This window comes from Brachionichthys hirsutus, chromosome 11 (genome assembly GCF_040956055.1).
Source record: "Brachionichthys hirsutus isolate HB-005 chromosome 11, CSIRO-AGI_Bhir_v1, whole genome shotgun sequence".
NCBI lineage: Eukaryota > Metazoa > Chordata > Actinopteri > Lophiiformes > Brachionichthyidae > Brachionichthys > Brachionichthys hirsutus.
In genome coordinates, this window is record NC_090907.1 from 4,502,903 (window position 1) to 4,518,711 (window position 15,809).

General features: G+C 47.4%; 2 protein-coding genes across 4 annotated transcripts; both read left to right on the top strand.

The window, feature by feature from the left end:
- The first annotated feature begins 627 nt into the window (after positions 1-627).
- bcl7bb (BAF chromatin remodeling complex subunit BCL7B b) lies at positions 628-3,626 on the top strand. 3 transcript variants are annotated; one of them, XM_068745493.1, is made up of 6 exons: positions 628-786; positions 1,252-1,327; positions 2,163-2,250; positions 2,354-2,512; positions 2,698-2,801; positions 2,959-3,626. In XM_068745493.1, exons 1-6 carry the CDS (start codon positions 674-676, stop codon positions 3,028-3,030), a joined length of 612 nt encoding a protein of 203 aa, XP_068601594.1. In that variant the 5' UTR covers positions 628-673; the 3' UTR covers positions 3,031-3,626. The 3 variants fall into 3 exon arrangements, with proteins under 3 accessions (XP_068601594.1, XP_068601596.1, XP_068601595.1); XM_068745495.1 differs by having other exon boundaries at positions 692-754; XM_068745494.1 differs by lacking the exon at positions 628-786 and adding an exon at positions 976-1,030.
- A 1,063-nt stretch (positions 3,627-4,689) lies between these two features.
- Positions 4,690-14,953, top strand: baz1b (bromodomain adjacent to zinc finger domain, 1B). The gene is made up of 21 exons (XM_068745399.1): positions 4,690-4,808; positions 5,978-6,094; positions 6,908-7,052; positions 7,160-7,352; positions 7,576-7,697; positions 7,791-7,988; positions 8,075-8,263; positions 8,346-9,627; positions 9,738-9,905; positions 10,034-10,172; positions 10,269-10,465; positions 10,553-10,667; positions 10,755-10,853; positions 11,001-11,178; positions 11,272-11,463; positions 11,581-11,728; positions 11,816-11,963; positions 12,055-12,170; positions 12,423-12,562; positions 12,641-12,747; positions 12,855-14,953. The coding sequence occupies exons 1-21, from the start codon at positions 4,690-4,692 to the stop codon at positions 13,510-13,512; spliced, it is 4,770 nt and encodes a 1,589-aa protein (XP_068601500.1). The 3' UTR covers positions 13,513-14,953.
- The last annotated feature ends 856 nt before the right edge of the window (positions 14,954-15,809 follow it).

Genomic DNA, 15,809 nt, shown 5'->3' on the forward strand with positions numbered 1-15,809 from the left:
GAGGCACACGCAGGACGAAGGGTAAACATTTAAACATTCTGAAAAATTAAAACATAATACATGTAAAAAAAATACAATAAATAAATAAATACAAAATACGATCACAGAGAAAAATAAGTCTTTTTTTAGGTAGCAAAAAATGCAATAGCGCTACAGAAATGTGTTGCATTTAAAATTAAGAGACTGTTTTATCCGCTCTGAGCCTTTTTGTCTTCCTCTAAAATATATTGCTTTTTTTTTTTTTTTGCTCTGCATGGCGATGTGCAGCTGTTTTATGTCATGGAACAGAATGTAGTGCTTGATCTTTGTCTTTCCTGTGTTTCATGTCGAATTTCATTCTTAATTCTAAGAGAGGAAAATATTTTCTCAAATTGTGTCAAACATTAACGGCAAGTTTATAAATTCCCTCAGCGCGGTATAGAACTGCCTTAAATAACATAAAGAACGTACAGATAAATTAAAAAAAGAAATTTTGGCTGGTTTTTATTTCTATTTAGTGCATTAAATTCTAAATATGTTCCCGATCCATCCTATAATCATTACAGAGCACTGAGCGTAACGAGGAGGATGAAGCCCGAAGGAGGAGAAATAATGAGACGATTAAAATCTCGCGAGATTTCCGCCGAGGAGAGACTGGGGCTTGGTCTTGGAAGTTTTCAGATGCATTCTGTAGATGAATCATAACTGCATCAAGATGTCGGGACGATCAGGCCGCGCTGAGACACGAAGCCGGGCTAAAGATGACATTAAAAAGGTCCTGGCAGCGATCGAGAAAGTGCGGAAATGGTATGTAAGATGTCTGCGAGACAACATGGAGGGAAATATTACCCGAGACTGTCGCCTGCTATCTGCTGCGTTGCTCAACAAACTTCAGTCGGAAAAGTTAGATGATTGACGCAGCTGCCGGCCAATCAGTGCCCCCGGTTGACGGTCAAAGGCGGGCCTAGTCGAGTTTTTTTTCCCCGTCGAGAGCTGTCAACATGGCTACGGGGCTCACAAGCTGCGCGCTAATTGTGGACGACTTGTCTCGGTGCATTACTGTGCAATTAATCAACACCTTCCGATAAATCCCATCGTATTAATACGCCGTTATCGGGAAAATGACGGAGCGTAACATATTCCGTTCGATCTCATTTTTTTTGTGTGAATGCGGGTATCTCGGTTGTTTTAACGTCACGTTACAGATTAATGCTGTTAAGGCAGATGGCTGCTTTTTGACAATTACACAAATTCATTTCTTCCCCTCCTCAGGGAGAAGAAATGGGTGACAGTTGGTGATACATCCTTGCGCATATTCAAGTGGGTGCCAGTGACGGAAACAAAGCAGGTTGGGCTCTTCTACCGTGTGTCAAACCGTTGATTTAGAAATGCACCACTGTGTTTGTGTGCAAATCTGCGTGGCAGTTTGCAGCATACACGCCAGTAACAGGCCCCTGTTTTGTCCCTTATTAAAAAAATAATAATTATCTAATTTAATCAGTCACAAAACAAAAAATTACAAGCACTTTAAATTTTCGCACCTGGCTGGAAAAAAAATGTTACACAAATGAATGACTCGTGTTGCCCCCCCCCCCCCCCCCCATTAACATTGAATGCAGCAGTAATCCTGAGACAGTCCGACTGCTGGAGGGGAGATGTGTTGTTAGATGTGGCGGGGGCTGCCTGTCCTTGATACTCAGACTGGATAATGCCTGCAGAGACACACACACACACACACACACACACACACACTGCTGTGAAATGGTGAGCATTCAACACCTTGGCAACTTGTTTGTTGGACTGCTCTGCCTCTAGCATACCAATAGCAACATGCCCATCACTTTGTCTTATTTATTTATTTTTAACCATTTTACAGTTGTGGATTATTTTAACAAGGGAATGTACATTTGGGATTAGTTGGATAAGAGCATTTTGGCTATTTCTGTACAACTGGCGTTTTCAGACTCAGACTGCTTCAAACTGCTTGCATCATAAATCAGACGAAATCAAACAGAATTATCACAAAAACTGCCTTGTGTATCGGTGTACAAAATTTATTTTTAAATGCAAAATGTTCAAATCGGGACAAAATAAATACTGGCACATTTTTTTAAATCCATTGAGCGTATGAATCTAGTTTATGAACAATCAAGTCATATTGGACAATCACTCTTTCTCATCAGATATATCGCACCAAATCCACCGGTGGAGAAGGTAGAGGAATGAAAGATGTAGTCCTTGAAAACACCAACTCTTTGCTGGATTTCACTGGTGAGCTTTTTGGCAGTTATTTAATAAATTACTGGAGCCATCAAATGCATTGTGGAGTGTAAATGCAAAACAAAAAGTATTCATCTTGTTTCTCTGCCTCTAGATGAAAACAGCAACCAGAGCTTTCTGTCCGATGTTTACCAAGCTAAGATGGATAACAGCAGCAGCACCTCCAGCTCGCAGCAGGTCAGCCCTCCACACACCTCCAGCGGTCGAATGGAAGACTCTCAGCCACCAATGCTGGGCCAGGAGAGCGTGGAGGGCAAGTGCAGTGTTTATATTTAAAAAAGCAAATCAATTATTAATCTAAATAATGTTTTAGTGTGTGCAAGACATCATTTGGATCTGTCCGGTACGTTCTCTGTATTGGTTTACTGTCATAGCTGCACTAGTAAGGATGCTCTGCAATTGTTTTTTTTTTTTTTTTTTTACTCCGTGTGAATGCAGACGCTATGCATTCAGGGCAGGATGGGGCCGATGAGCCGCCCACTCTCATTAAGGAGGACCTTCTTTCATCAGGAACGATCAGACGGAGCACGTCAGACACACAGGTTGCCTTTCTGAAAATGTGTTCAAGGAAGCCACTTAAATATGAATTGACGTCCTTGGTTCTGGGGTTCAAGCAATATGAAATTACCATTAAATTGTTCATTCTTGGTTCTACCTTTTGAATTAACCTATTCAATATGTTCCTTTTATATTTCACAGGAAGAACTGGATGAATCAGGGGCACCTCCTTTAAAGAAGATTTGCACAGGAGAGAATTCAGTTCTCAGATAGCTTATTTATTATCACTTTTCAGACAAGATACCTGTCTTATTCAATTAGCTGAGGTTTCAAAAATCTCTCTCTAAAGGTTCTTTTGGCACATTTATCCAAATATCAAAAAAAATGAAGAAAGCATGTACCTAAACTGAAATCTTGGGTCACTTATAAAAGTTGTAAGTGATTTTTGAAGTGAATGGAAAGTATTTTCCATATTTTCTGTGGAATATCGCTGCTGTTTGCGGTGTTTATTTTAATTCACATGCTGTAAATGTTTGTTTTTTTTTTTTGGACAATTAATTGTTTCTGATTTCATCATTATGCAGTTAAAACCTTACATTGTACACCCTGTCCTGTTGCTTTATCTTTGCAGTTTATGGGCCACCATGTAAATTAGTTAACTGTGCTTTATCCAGCTTGATGTTTAGATGTGACATTTCGTTTTTCATATTATATCCTCTATGGAAAAATCTCTTGGCCTGTCGTATGTAAGAATTACATATTTGATTTTTTTTTTCCTCTAAAATATTTATAATAGAATTTCTCCATGTTTATTACAAAATATGTTATAAAACATAATAAATCTTACGTTCTATTCCCATTTAAATGTATTTGTGCTATTTGGCTGCGTTCTTTTTTTTTCGTATCTTGAAGCTATCCCTATGACGTAGCAAAAGACGTCCCATTGTTTAATCAGACCAGTTTAAAACTGATGTTTCGACAATGAGTTAAAAATTGGTCCGCTAAATAAGGGAACAACTAGCGTCATGTATCTATCAATACATACATAACGAAATACTTACGCGTATTTTAGTATAAATACGTCAAATTATTACAAGATATTTCTTGTAATCAGCTGACCGAGTCAGCTAATTTATATTTTATAGGGGCGTGGTTCATTTTAGGGGCCATTCTTTGTGAAAATAGACGGGCCATATTAACCAATCAGAGGCTGGATTAGAACAATTCTACGATGGCGCCTGAGTAAACGAGCCAATGCGTGTGAAGATGGGGCGGGACATGACCAGGACGCTGTCTGCTGCCGGGGAAACAGTTGAGCTGACGACGTACGGAATTGTGCCGGTGGACTGGAAACTCCCGCCATTTCGACAAGGAATTAACCTCTTGATTGATCCAAGTTAGTTTTTCCTATTACTTCTGGACGGTGCTATCTGACAAGAAGTCTGGACAGTACCAACATAAACCGAATAAAATTGATTATACGAAGGGAAAAAGGCGTAGTTTGCAAAGAGCACCCGCTGAACTGAGCTTCGGCTGTTGCCGCGAGTTCGGATTTTGCTGTGGGTTCGCGTTCCTTTTCCGTTTATCCGTAGGAGCTTAAAAGTTTGTCAACTCTACGAAGAGCCACGTTCATCAACTTGTTTTACACCCAGGACAGTCCGTGGAACCATAATATCACCGCTCCCGGAGGCGCGGAGGAGGATGCGATGAGGTGGCTTGCGAGACGGACACTGTTATTGTTTTGCTGCGAGGTAGCAATTAGCCTGTTAGCTGCTACGCGTTGAGCGCCGGGCCTGCCGGCGGGAGCGTCTGACGCGCTCGGATATTTCGGGGGCTTTCCCGGATACAAGCGAAGGGCATATTATTGAGCTAGTCTTTTAGTAGAAGATCCCCCTTTAAACGTTCGACACCTGTGCCATCTGTAGATTTGAAATGGCACCGCTTTTAGGCCGGAAGCCGTATCCGCTGGCAAAGCCGCTAGCCGAACCACCAGGCCCCGGAGAGGAGGTCTACACCATCGAGCGCACCAAGGAGGCCTTCAGGAACAAAGAGTATCCTTTTAACGAGATGCTAATGCGCGGAGTCTCGATTTATCTACCCCCCGCAGACGTGCTGGGCGACTGCTGCTTCGTTTACTTTATTTATGTTCACGCATGCAAATGTACGGGACTGTGAAAATATCTGACCTTTCCAATTTGACGTTGCCCCATTTAGTGTCTCCCCCCGCATGTACGGTTTTACACTGGATGGCAGGCTAGCTAGCTAACTAGCCACATGCTAGCTAGCTAGCTAGCTAGCTGTCTGATATTGTACTGTGACGATAAACTACTTTAGCTAGCCGTACATTCCGCCAAACGGACACAAACTCAAGAGTATGTCTGGCCAAAATGTCCGCCACTAATAAATTTAAGAGCATTTGTTGATAGACGTCGTTCGGCTTTGAGCCCCAGCCGCCGCTGTCATGCTAGCAGGCTCAGCTAGCGCGATGCTAACGCTAGGATTCCCTTTATGTTTTCCTGTCGTCAGGATGACCCTTTAGCTGCCGGGTACGTTTGTGTGTGTGTTTTTTTTTTAGAGTGGGTCGACATCTTTTAAGAAGGTTTGACAAGCTTTTAACGCAGAAGATGGTTTGTTTCTTCTGTATCTATCTTTTCCACTCGTTTCACTCTGCGTGCGGTAGACTGGCTGCCATTAACGGCTACGAAGCCCGTTGTGACCGTGTCATGTGGATTTTATAGTGTTTTGTTATTTTTTAATTTATTCGTATGTCACCTTAGTTTCTAAATGGTTCTAGGTCTAGATATCACACACACACTTCCTGTAAATATTGTATTTAAACAGCCATCTACGTGCTTCTATTAGACACACTGAACATTTGCCTAGAAAATGAGGTTCTCTTCTTTGCTGTGGTTTTTACAGTCACTTGTAGCAAAGGCAAACTTTTCTCTCCGGTTATCTACTCAGAGCTACGTCTACCTGTCCCATTGAGCATCTGTTAATTTCAGGTAGCCAGGGATTTATATATATTTGATCTCTCTTATCTCCCAACACCATTTTGCTGGGTTCCCTTGATTTCAACTTGCTTTTAATATATTGACAGATTACATCAGTTTAACATGGGTCATTAATAATAATAATAATAAGTAAGCAAATTGCTGCAGGAGCAGGAACTGTTTACATGAGACAAATGAGGCCAACGCCCTTGACATAATCTCTACAGAGAGTATGAGGCGCGCTTGAAGAGGTACGATGAGCGCATCTGGACATGTAAGAGCACTGGAAGCAGCCAGCTCACTCACAAAGAAGCATGGGAGGAGGAACAAGAAGTCACTGAACTGTGAGTATTACACTCCCACTCGTCTGTGTCGATGTTTGTTTACGATGGTCTCCGAATAGCCATTGTGCTACCCATCGCAGCGCCTATACATTTTGTGCATGACGTTCAGTTGTGTCAGGGGAGGGATGCATTCTCTCGGTGAAGGTTGCAGTGCTTGGCAGCTTTCCTGTGATTGGATAAAGCTTATGCTCCTCCTCTTATTCTATTTAAGGTTGTGTGTGATTGAGTCATCTTTGAATCTTTAATGGGCTTGGGAGTGCTCCTTATCCTGATCTACGGAAGAGGATGGCTCCTGAGCAATTTTCACAACAGATGGACAGATCTGTCAGTCTCGCGGATAACAATCAATCGTATGTGTGTTGCTGTCCTCGGGGTGATGAAGACCTACTTTACATACGTGTTCGAAAAGCCGTCACATACAAGATGGTGCCGAGATGCGTTCAGAGCCCAAGTCATTTAGGACGACAGGGTGTGGTTAATCTGTGTCCAATTATGTCAGCAAAGGGATTTAACCCCCCCCTACAGGCCACTCCCGGCACTTCATTGCCCTGTTTTGTAATATTCTAATCTAGAACTTGCTATTTCTCACAGAAATTCAAGCAACGTCATTAGTAAGATTTGCGTTACACAAGAACAAATTCAGGTCGTTGTCTGGTCTGGTACCGCGAGTCGTTGTTTGAGTGCGGTCACGGCATTAGAAACGATCTACGTTTGTGGCCCAAAAAGAGTTTCAAATACGAGAAACAAACCGTTTTCTACATCTTCACATTTAGTTAAAACTTCATCTCGATGCTAACAGTATTCTTTGTGCAGGCTTCTGGAGGAGTATCCCAAGTGGTTTGAGAAACCTGTTCTGGAGATGGTCCACCATAACACGGTGTCTCTAGACAAATTGGTCGAAATGGCTTGGATGGAAATCCTCACCAAGTACGCTGTGGATGAAGAGTGTGACTTCCTGGTCAGTTTGGGCGCTTACATTTTAATTGCTGACCATGTTCTTTGTTGTTTTAGTTGAAAGTTCCTTAAAGGACTCTTTTTATTTTATTTTATTTTTTTTTACTTCAGGTGGGAAAAGAGAAAAGTTTACAAGTGAAGGTGGTGAAAGTCCATCCTCTAGAGAACCCAGAAGGTGAGATGGCTGAGAAGAAGCTCGAAGGTGCCTGCGATTCTCCATCCAGCGACAAGGAGAATGCAAGTCAGGAGAACCAGAGGAAAGAACCTGCTCCCAGAGAGGAGGAGAACAGGAGAGAGAGCCTCAGTGAGTGCCATGAAAGAGTTCCTAAGCTCAGTGAGAATATAACTGCACTTCAAAAGCAGAAATACTTATCAACATGGCCTTTGTTTAACCACAGTAAAACAGGGTTTTGTTCGTAGATGATTTCATGATTTCACCTGTATTTTATATATATTTTTTGACAGTTTTCTGAATATTTGAAAGAGAGTCTTTCATTTTTACATGATATTGTTTCACTTCCTACCAGGTGACAGAGCACGGCGTTCACCAAGGAAACTTTCCACTGCCACGAAGGAGGAGAAAAGAAAGTGGGTGATGCCCAAATTCCTCCCGCACAAGTATGACGTGAAGCTCATTAATGAGGACAAGGTTCGTAGCCCCTTTTCGATAGCAGGTTTCTTTGGTTTTTATTTCTGAGGCAAAAAAAAAACATTTCATTTTGATCTTGGTAATCTTCTATAGGTGATCAGCGACGTCCCAGCAGACAGCCTGTACAGAACGGAGCGCCCTCCAACCAAGGAGATCATCCGCTACTTCATCAGGCATTATGCCCTGCGGCTGGGGATGGGCGAGAGCGCTCCTTGGGTAGTTGAAGATGGACTGGTGAAAAAGTTCAGTCTCCCCAGCAAATTTAGTGACTTCCTTCTTTCTCCACACAAGGTGATTGACTCGTCGTTTCCGCGTTACCGGAATTAAAATGACTGCCGTTTCTCATCTCACACTTTTTTTTTTTTTCTCTCTTAAAGTTTTTAGCAGAGCATCCCTCCTCGAAGCGCAAGAGCTTGACATCTCCCGAGGGTAAACGTCGTAAGAAGCTCAAGAGCTCTGACGCGCCAGGAGAGGAGTCGGCAAATGAGAAGGGAGAAAAGAAAAGGAGAAAGAAGAAGGATGCTTCAGGCATGCCCCTCAGTCCAACCATCTGGGGCCATATGCAGGTTAGCCGTGCCGTATGTGCGTTGCCGTTTGTTACACGGCGAGGACAGAGCTTTGCTCAATGGCTTTGTGTCTGTGTTTTAGAAAATAAAAATGAACGGCTCCCCACTCAAGGTGAAGAACTCGGGATCTCCAAAGAAAGATGAAGTCAAAGGCGTGGATCCCTCCGATGAGAAATCAGGGAGGAAGTCCGGCGATAAGAAAGCTGGAAAGAGCAACATCCTCAAGGCTTCCAAAAATGATGGTAAAGACGGCGCCAAGACCCCCAAAATGAAGCAGATGACTCTGCTGCATCTGACAAAGAGCACTCCTGCTGGGAGCCCGAGGAAGAGGGCCCGCAGTACAGGCATGGGAACGCCGAAATTGGGAAAACCACTGCACCCAATGGCTCTCCACCTCCTTCGTTATTATAATCAGCACAAGGACAAGGAGGACAGGAAGAGCGCCCTCTCGTCCCTCATTTCCAAGGTCGTAAAGACGTTGTCCCCAGACGATTGGGGTCGCTTGCCCGAGGACCTCAGGCTGCTGGTGCAGAAACGCTCCGACTTACTGGAGCGAAAGAAGCAATGGGCGGCCATGAGCCAAGAAGAAAAGGAAAAGGAGATCAAGAAAAAGCGCGAGAAAATGCGCCAAAAAGCCAGGGAGAGGCGCGAGCGGGAGATGCTCGTCCGCCGTGAGCAATCGCGCAGATACGAAGACCAAGAGATCGAAGGCGGCAAGAACCTGCCTGCGTTCAAGCTCGTGGACATGCCGGAGGGGCTGCCCAACACCCTCTTCGGTAACGTCGCCATGGTCGTGGACTTCCTGCACTGCTACGCGGGGCTGCTGATGCCCGATGACCAGTATCCCATCACCGCGGTGGCTCTGATGGAGGCGCTGGCCGGAGAGCGGTCCGGGTTCCTCTACCTGAACCGGGTGCTTGTGGTGCTGCTGCAGACGCTGCTGCAGGACGAGCTGGCCGAGGGCTACGGCGAGCTGGACATGCCCCTGTCTGAGATCCCCCTCACCATGCACTCTGCGTCCGAGCTGGCGCGGCTCTGCCTGCGATCCTGCGACGCCCACGGAGGCGGGAGCGGCCAGGGCTCCGAGGCCCCGGGGGGCTTGGGGGGCTTCGACGACGTGGTGACCGGCGAGTTCCTGGATAAGCTCGAGACGGTCGAGGTGTTTGAGCTGAGCCCCGAGGAGAAGGTCTACCTGCTGATGGGGCTCTGCCATCGCATCCTCATGACGTACTCGGTCGAAGACCACGTCGACGCGAAGCTGCAACGTTCTGCCGAGCTGTGGAAGGAGCGTCTGGCGATGTTAAAGGGGGTCAACGACCGCAAGAGGGCCGAGAGGCAGAGGCTGAAGGAGATGGAGCTTAAAGGTAGGCGGGGGGGGGGGAGATGAAAAGCCGTTTCTCCCGGCTTTTCATTCGTCTATTCCTAAATGTACGTGAGAGTTTATGGATTTCTTTCTCTCATTCGCCGCTCGAAGGTGAGAAAAAGAAAGAAGTTGGTGCTAAAAAGGAAAGCAAGAAAGAAGTCAAAGTGGAGCCCAAGGTGGAGCCGGAGCCCGAGGACATGATCAGCACGGTGAAGAGCCGCCGGCTGATGAGCATGCAAGCGAAGAAGGAGAAGGAGGAGACGGACCGACAGAACAAAGGTTGGACTCGGAGCGGTTCATTCAAAATCCACAATCTTTATCGCGCCGGAGGCACAAAGTTCCTCCTCTGCCTAGCAGAGCGTCGGTTAGTTCTACGTTGAAGCGCTTGTCTAATTCGTTACCTCCAGAACGCATGGAGAAGGAGGCCGAGGAGGAGCGGCTGCGTCGCCAGAGGGCTGCCTCCGAACGGGCCTTTCAGGACGGCATCAGCAAAGCCAGGCTGGTGTTGCGCCGGACCCCACTGGGCACAGACAGAAATCACAACCGGTCAGCGTTGAGAACTGACAGTTCTTCAGAATAGCGTGGCGAATATTCACCGCGCTTTACTTAATGTTGTTATTTTTTTTTTTTTTTTTGGTTCAGGTACTGGCTTTTCTCTGACGTGGTTCCTGGTCTGTACATCGAGAAGGGATGGGTGCATGAAAGCATCGACTACAGCTTCACACCTCCACCTGAAGATAAACCGGCGGAGCCTGAGGTGGAAGGAGAGGAGGAGGAGGAGGAAGAGGATGAGGAGGAGGAGGACGACGGCGGGTCGGCCATTACTAATGATTCACGAGGTACGTAACCGTCCTCGCCAAGGATTTCTGTTTCTGTGAAATCTCCCTTTTGAACTTCACACCGTGCGGTCGCTCGTGTTGACGCAGGCGCTGAGAAGGACGACGGCAGCATGGACGGCGCTGTTGGCGAGGGAGCCCAGCAGGGGGCAGCAGCAGACGTCTGCATAGAAACGAGCGTTCCCAAGCAGGGTCAGAACCTCTGGTACGGCCTTTATTCCCTTCCTTTGAGTTTCTGACGTCGTTTTTATTCCTTTTCACGCAGTCCTAATTGTACTTCCTGTGAGCGCAGGTTCGTGTGCGACAGCACGGCCGAGCTGGAGGAACTCGTGGAAAGTCTTCACGCTCAGGGGGTTCGAGAGAGCGAACTGAAGGCGAAGATACAAAACAGGTGCTTGTTCTCTCGTTATAAGGGACGATTGGTTTAACAAACTGCCGTTTGTGCGCTGCCAGATCCTTCCCGCATCCATATTTAAATATAAACCGGTGAGGAAATGGAAATGATTGAAATAAAACGCCTTCCCTGTCTCTCATTCAGGTACCAGGACGTCCTCCACTCCATCCATCTGACCCGCAAGGCCAAACTGGGCCTCCGGACCTGCGACGGCTACGCAGAGCTGCTCAAGTACCTGCGCAGCGACATCCAGGAGGTGGCCTCCCGACTCCAGAAGGGAGGCCTGGGTTACCTGGACGACCACGTGGACATCGAAGATCAGGTACTCCTGTTGCTGCTCGATTTTAGCTCGTGTCGTCTGCCGTTTCCTTTTGTGCACAAACCGGGGGGGGTCACGTTTTCTCTTCCTCCGCAGATGAAAGACAAGGAGAGCTTGAAGGACTTTGGCGAGTGCATCATCACAATTCAGGGCTGCGTCATTAAAAAGTTTCTGCAGGGATTCATGGCCCCCAAGCAGAAGAAGAAGAAGAAGGTTGGAGCGGAAGAAAGCAGCAGCAGCAAGGCTGAGGAGGTGGACGAGGAGAAGCGACTGGCGGAGGAGGCCCGGGTAAGAGGAGGAGGTCTGAAGTCCGAGTCCGTAAATAAAGATTCTTAAACGGACGCCGCGACACTTCTGGAGTGAAAATATCTGCTCTTTAAACAAGTGGGAATGTTTTCCTCTCAGGTGGCGACGGCGGTGGAGAAGTGGAAGACTGCAATCGGGGAGTCCCAGACCTTCTCACGCATGCATGTCCTGCTGGGAATGTTGGACGCCTGCATAAAGTGGGACATGTCCGCCGAGAACGCTCGCTGCAAAGTCTGTCGCGGGAAAGGTGAGAACTTGTGTGTGTGTCCCCCCCCCCGGTGGCGTCGGAGGTCGCCGGAGAGGCGGCTGTAATGGCGGCTTCCCGTCTTCCCAGGTGACGACGAGAAGCTCATCCTGTGTGACGAGTGCAACAAGGCCTTCCACCTGCTGTGTTTGCGTCCCGCCTTGTACCGCATTCCTGTCGGGGAGTGGCTGTGTCCCGCCTGCCAGCCCACCGTAACCCGACGGGGCACCCGCACGAGGTGACCGTCCCCTTCCGTCCGTCCTCCGTTGTCCTCAGAAGCTGTTGTTGAAACGAGTCGGCGTTCTTGCTCTGATTTGGATTTATTGCAGGAACTACAAGCAAGACTCTGACGAAGAAGACGAAGAGGAGGAGTCTGAAGAGGAGGAATCTGAGGATGAGGAAGACGACGAGGAATATAATGACTACAAAGCCATGGGTCACACCTGTGAGTATCTTGTCTCAGCTTGATGATAGTCTCTCTCTCTCTCTTGCTCAGGGCTATCAACACGCTTTTATGTTTTCATAATGCAATCACTTTACGTTTTAAGGGCACAGAACCCAGTTTTAGCCGTGGTAAAATGGGGGGGGGGAGGGGGGGTGCTGATGAGGAATTCCATTCCTCGTCTCTTGATTTCTCACCTGCATGTCGCATGATAATGAAAACGTCCCTTTTTCCTCATCGTCTGTTTCTCCGCAGTGAGACCGAGGAAGAAAATCAAGCCGCTGTCGTCTCGACCGAAGAGTTCCAAAGTCAAACCCAAGAAGACGCCGTCCTCAGGCGGACAAAGCGGCAAGCAGAGGACGGGCCCCAACTGCCCCGCAGACATCGATGAGCTGGTGAGACTCCGGGGCCACGCCCTTGTTGAGATTACACGGGGGCATACGTTTTTATTTTATTTATTTATTTAAATAAAGGTGCGACAAACTTCCCAATCGGGAGTTACCAAACATGCCCTCGAGTTGGAGCGCTGCGAGGAGATCCTTAAGAAGCTGACAAAGTTCCGGTTCAGCTGGCCTTTCAGGTGAGCAAAATAATATGGGGGGGGGGGGGGGGGGGCTTGTGTTAACCAATGCCAGTGTGTATCCCATTCTGACACAGCCCTCGTCTTCTGTCCCGCTCCTCCCACAGGGAGCCCGTGTCCCCGGACGAGGCCGAGGACTACCTGGACATCATTTCCCAGCCCATGGATTTCCAGACGATGCTGGGAAAGATTGGCCGCGGCTCGTACCGTCACACGCAGGACTTCCTGGAGGACGTGAAGCTGGTCTTCTCCAACGCGGAGGAGTACAACCAGCAGGGCAGCGCCGTCCTCTCCTGCATGGTGAAGACGGAGCAGACGTTCGTTGAGCTGCTCCAGAAGCTGCTGCCCGGCCTCGGCTACCTGCGCCGACGCACACGCAAGCGGGTCAGCAAAGCGCCGGCCACCTCCGAGGAGGAGGAGGAGGAGGAAGAACCGAAGAAGATGCAGAACGGAAAGTCGAAAAGGAAGAAAGCTGGAAAAGGCCGGCGGCGGAAGTATGCGGAGATCGAGAGTGAGGAGGAGGAAGAGGAGGAGGAAGAGCAGGAGGAAGAGCGGGAGGAGGATAACGATACGGGCAGGAGGAGAAGTAAGCGGAACTCTGCCACTTCGGTCAGGAAGGATTACCGGGAGCAGGATAGCGACGGGGAACGGGACACAAAGAAAACTCGGCAGCGCAGGAGCCGGGGCCCCGCAGGGGGGGGGGCGAGCAGCAACGAGGACCGGTCCAGCAAGCAGCGACATTCCAAGAAACAGAAACACCGGTGAAGACTTTCGTCTCTCGTCTCTCGTTGCTTTAATAATTCTACCCCCCCCCCCCCTGCAGCCAGCAAGGCTCACACCTCAGAAGGACTTTTTGTGTCACAGACAACTGATTTATATTTGTAATGTTTAATATCGGTAATGCTTCGGGGGGGGGGGTGATACATTTTCGGTCCCTATAGCTGTTAAACCTCTTTAAATCTAAATCACATTCTCATTTGTCTTCTCGTCTCCACCGGTTGTTTTACGCTAAAAACAAATCGAGCAGGGAAATGAATGTTTCGTTCCGCTCGCGTCTCATCGAACCATCGTGCTTTTTTTCCCGCCCCCGTCCCCGCAGATCAAGTCGCGGTCTTCTTGTGCAAAACCCCCGACTTGGTGCAAAGACATTTTCAAAAGGAGACACCCGGCTCGGAGAGTCGGAGAGTCTCCCCTTCGCCGAGTCGCCCGGCTGCGCCTCCTCTTTAGTGCCCGTCACTTTAAAAGAAACCGGTACCTCAACGCTCCGCCTCTGTGTGAGGTGCGCCTCCTATGCCAGCAGCTGGAGGACCACGCCGTGTTGAAACAATGTCCTCCAACCTTTTGTAAACAGTGTTGAAAACAATAAAAATGTAGCCTTTGTTAAGAAAATGGGCATTTTTTTAAAAACATATTTAATATTTTTGCACATTTTGTTTGGTATTGTAAATGATAACTTGTAAGTCGAACTAATCTGAATACAGTCATTTACAAAGGTGTAACTGAGGGTTTCCTGGTGATGCAGGGTTGCTTTTGTCAAAGTAGAAGTAGTTGCCCGGTGGGAATTAACAGCCCCCCTCCCCACCCAAGGGCAAATGATGGTGTAGTTCCATGTCCTGGTTCGGCCACCAGGTGGTGCTCTCCGACTGCACTGCACCAGCTCTGTGTACCAAGATGATGGTGGTGGAAGCTGGCGGCGCAGCACCTGACTCCCAGGGGGGGTGGGGGGGCTGCCAGGAACACGTGTACTTCACATGCCTCCACTGAATGCACGCTTCGTGAATGGGCAGAATCTCCTGCTGTTTGCGTTGCGGTCGATGTACATGTATAAATATGAACGCCGAAGAGGCCGTGGTCTCGTCTGTCGTGCTGTGCTGTTATTAAGACCTGAACCATTCATTTTACCCACTGAGTGTTTATTTTTACCCTCTTTTCTATTTCTGACCTTTTCTTTTTGTTTTGTTTTTGGCTAAAGGGATTTAAAAATTGATCTTGTAATTGTCTGACATTCAACAAGACAAAAATTCGATGCCCTTCTCAAGTTGAGACCGGACTGTAACGGCTTTCTTTGTTCTTAGAGGAACTGCAAAAGTCTTTTACACCTCTTTATATATATATATATATATATTTATAGTCTCTAAAACTGGGTTTGGGCAGGTTAAGAGGATTCACATGTAAAGAATTTCCAATAAAGGCTATTGACAAAGACTGTACTTCTCCCTGTTTTATTGCCTTTGAGCTGATTAGCATCACTGCCAGCTGTAAACCTCGTGATTAGGGAATTGGGTTAGACCTCCGACTGATGTCTAATTTTACTCTCTAATAAAACAAATGTCTTACTGTCTGGTGGGGAATCTTTTGTCCCAAGCATGTGCGTCCTCAAATAGGCCAAGTCTGCTCTAAATATGTCTCTACAGCGAATAAACGGCTTCCTTATTCACAGGGGAGGCTGAGCAACCGAGACTAAACCTGTCCCGTGAAAATATTTTTGTGGGAGCGATGCACCTGATGTCTGAGTTGGGCCTCAGCATGAGAAAAATATTAAGTATGCAAAGCAAAGGCTATCGTAGTGCGGCTTCTGGGGATGTGTCTGACCTCAGCGTTGTTGTCACAGGGAGCTCCCTCTGCAGAAATGCACAGGTGGGGAGCAATGAGTCCAACACATGCTGTCAAAACGAAACGTGTCTGCGACGCGTGGAGCGGGAACGGGCCTTATGAGGTATCTGCAGAGGTGCTGACAACCTCTGAGCCATCTGCAGCTTGAAAACAGGCGTCAAGGCTAAGATGGATCAGAGTAAAGGTCAGAGTTTGGTGGCTGCTGCATTCAAACCAGAGGTTATGCTTGACTTTGGTACATTTTGGTTGCTTTGATTGTCCATTTATTATTCCTATCCACCATGGGAAATCATAAAATCATTGCGTTCCGATCCCTAGAAGAAGAGTCTTTGACCTGCAGGAGGAGACGTTGATAGATTATGAGCAGCGATCCCATGGAGGCTTGAGGACTAGAGATTTGTATCGCTTCTGTTGCTGTTTCTGACTTTATGCTGTGACAGCTAGTTCTG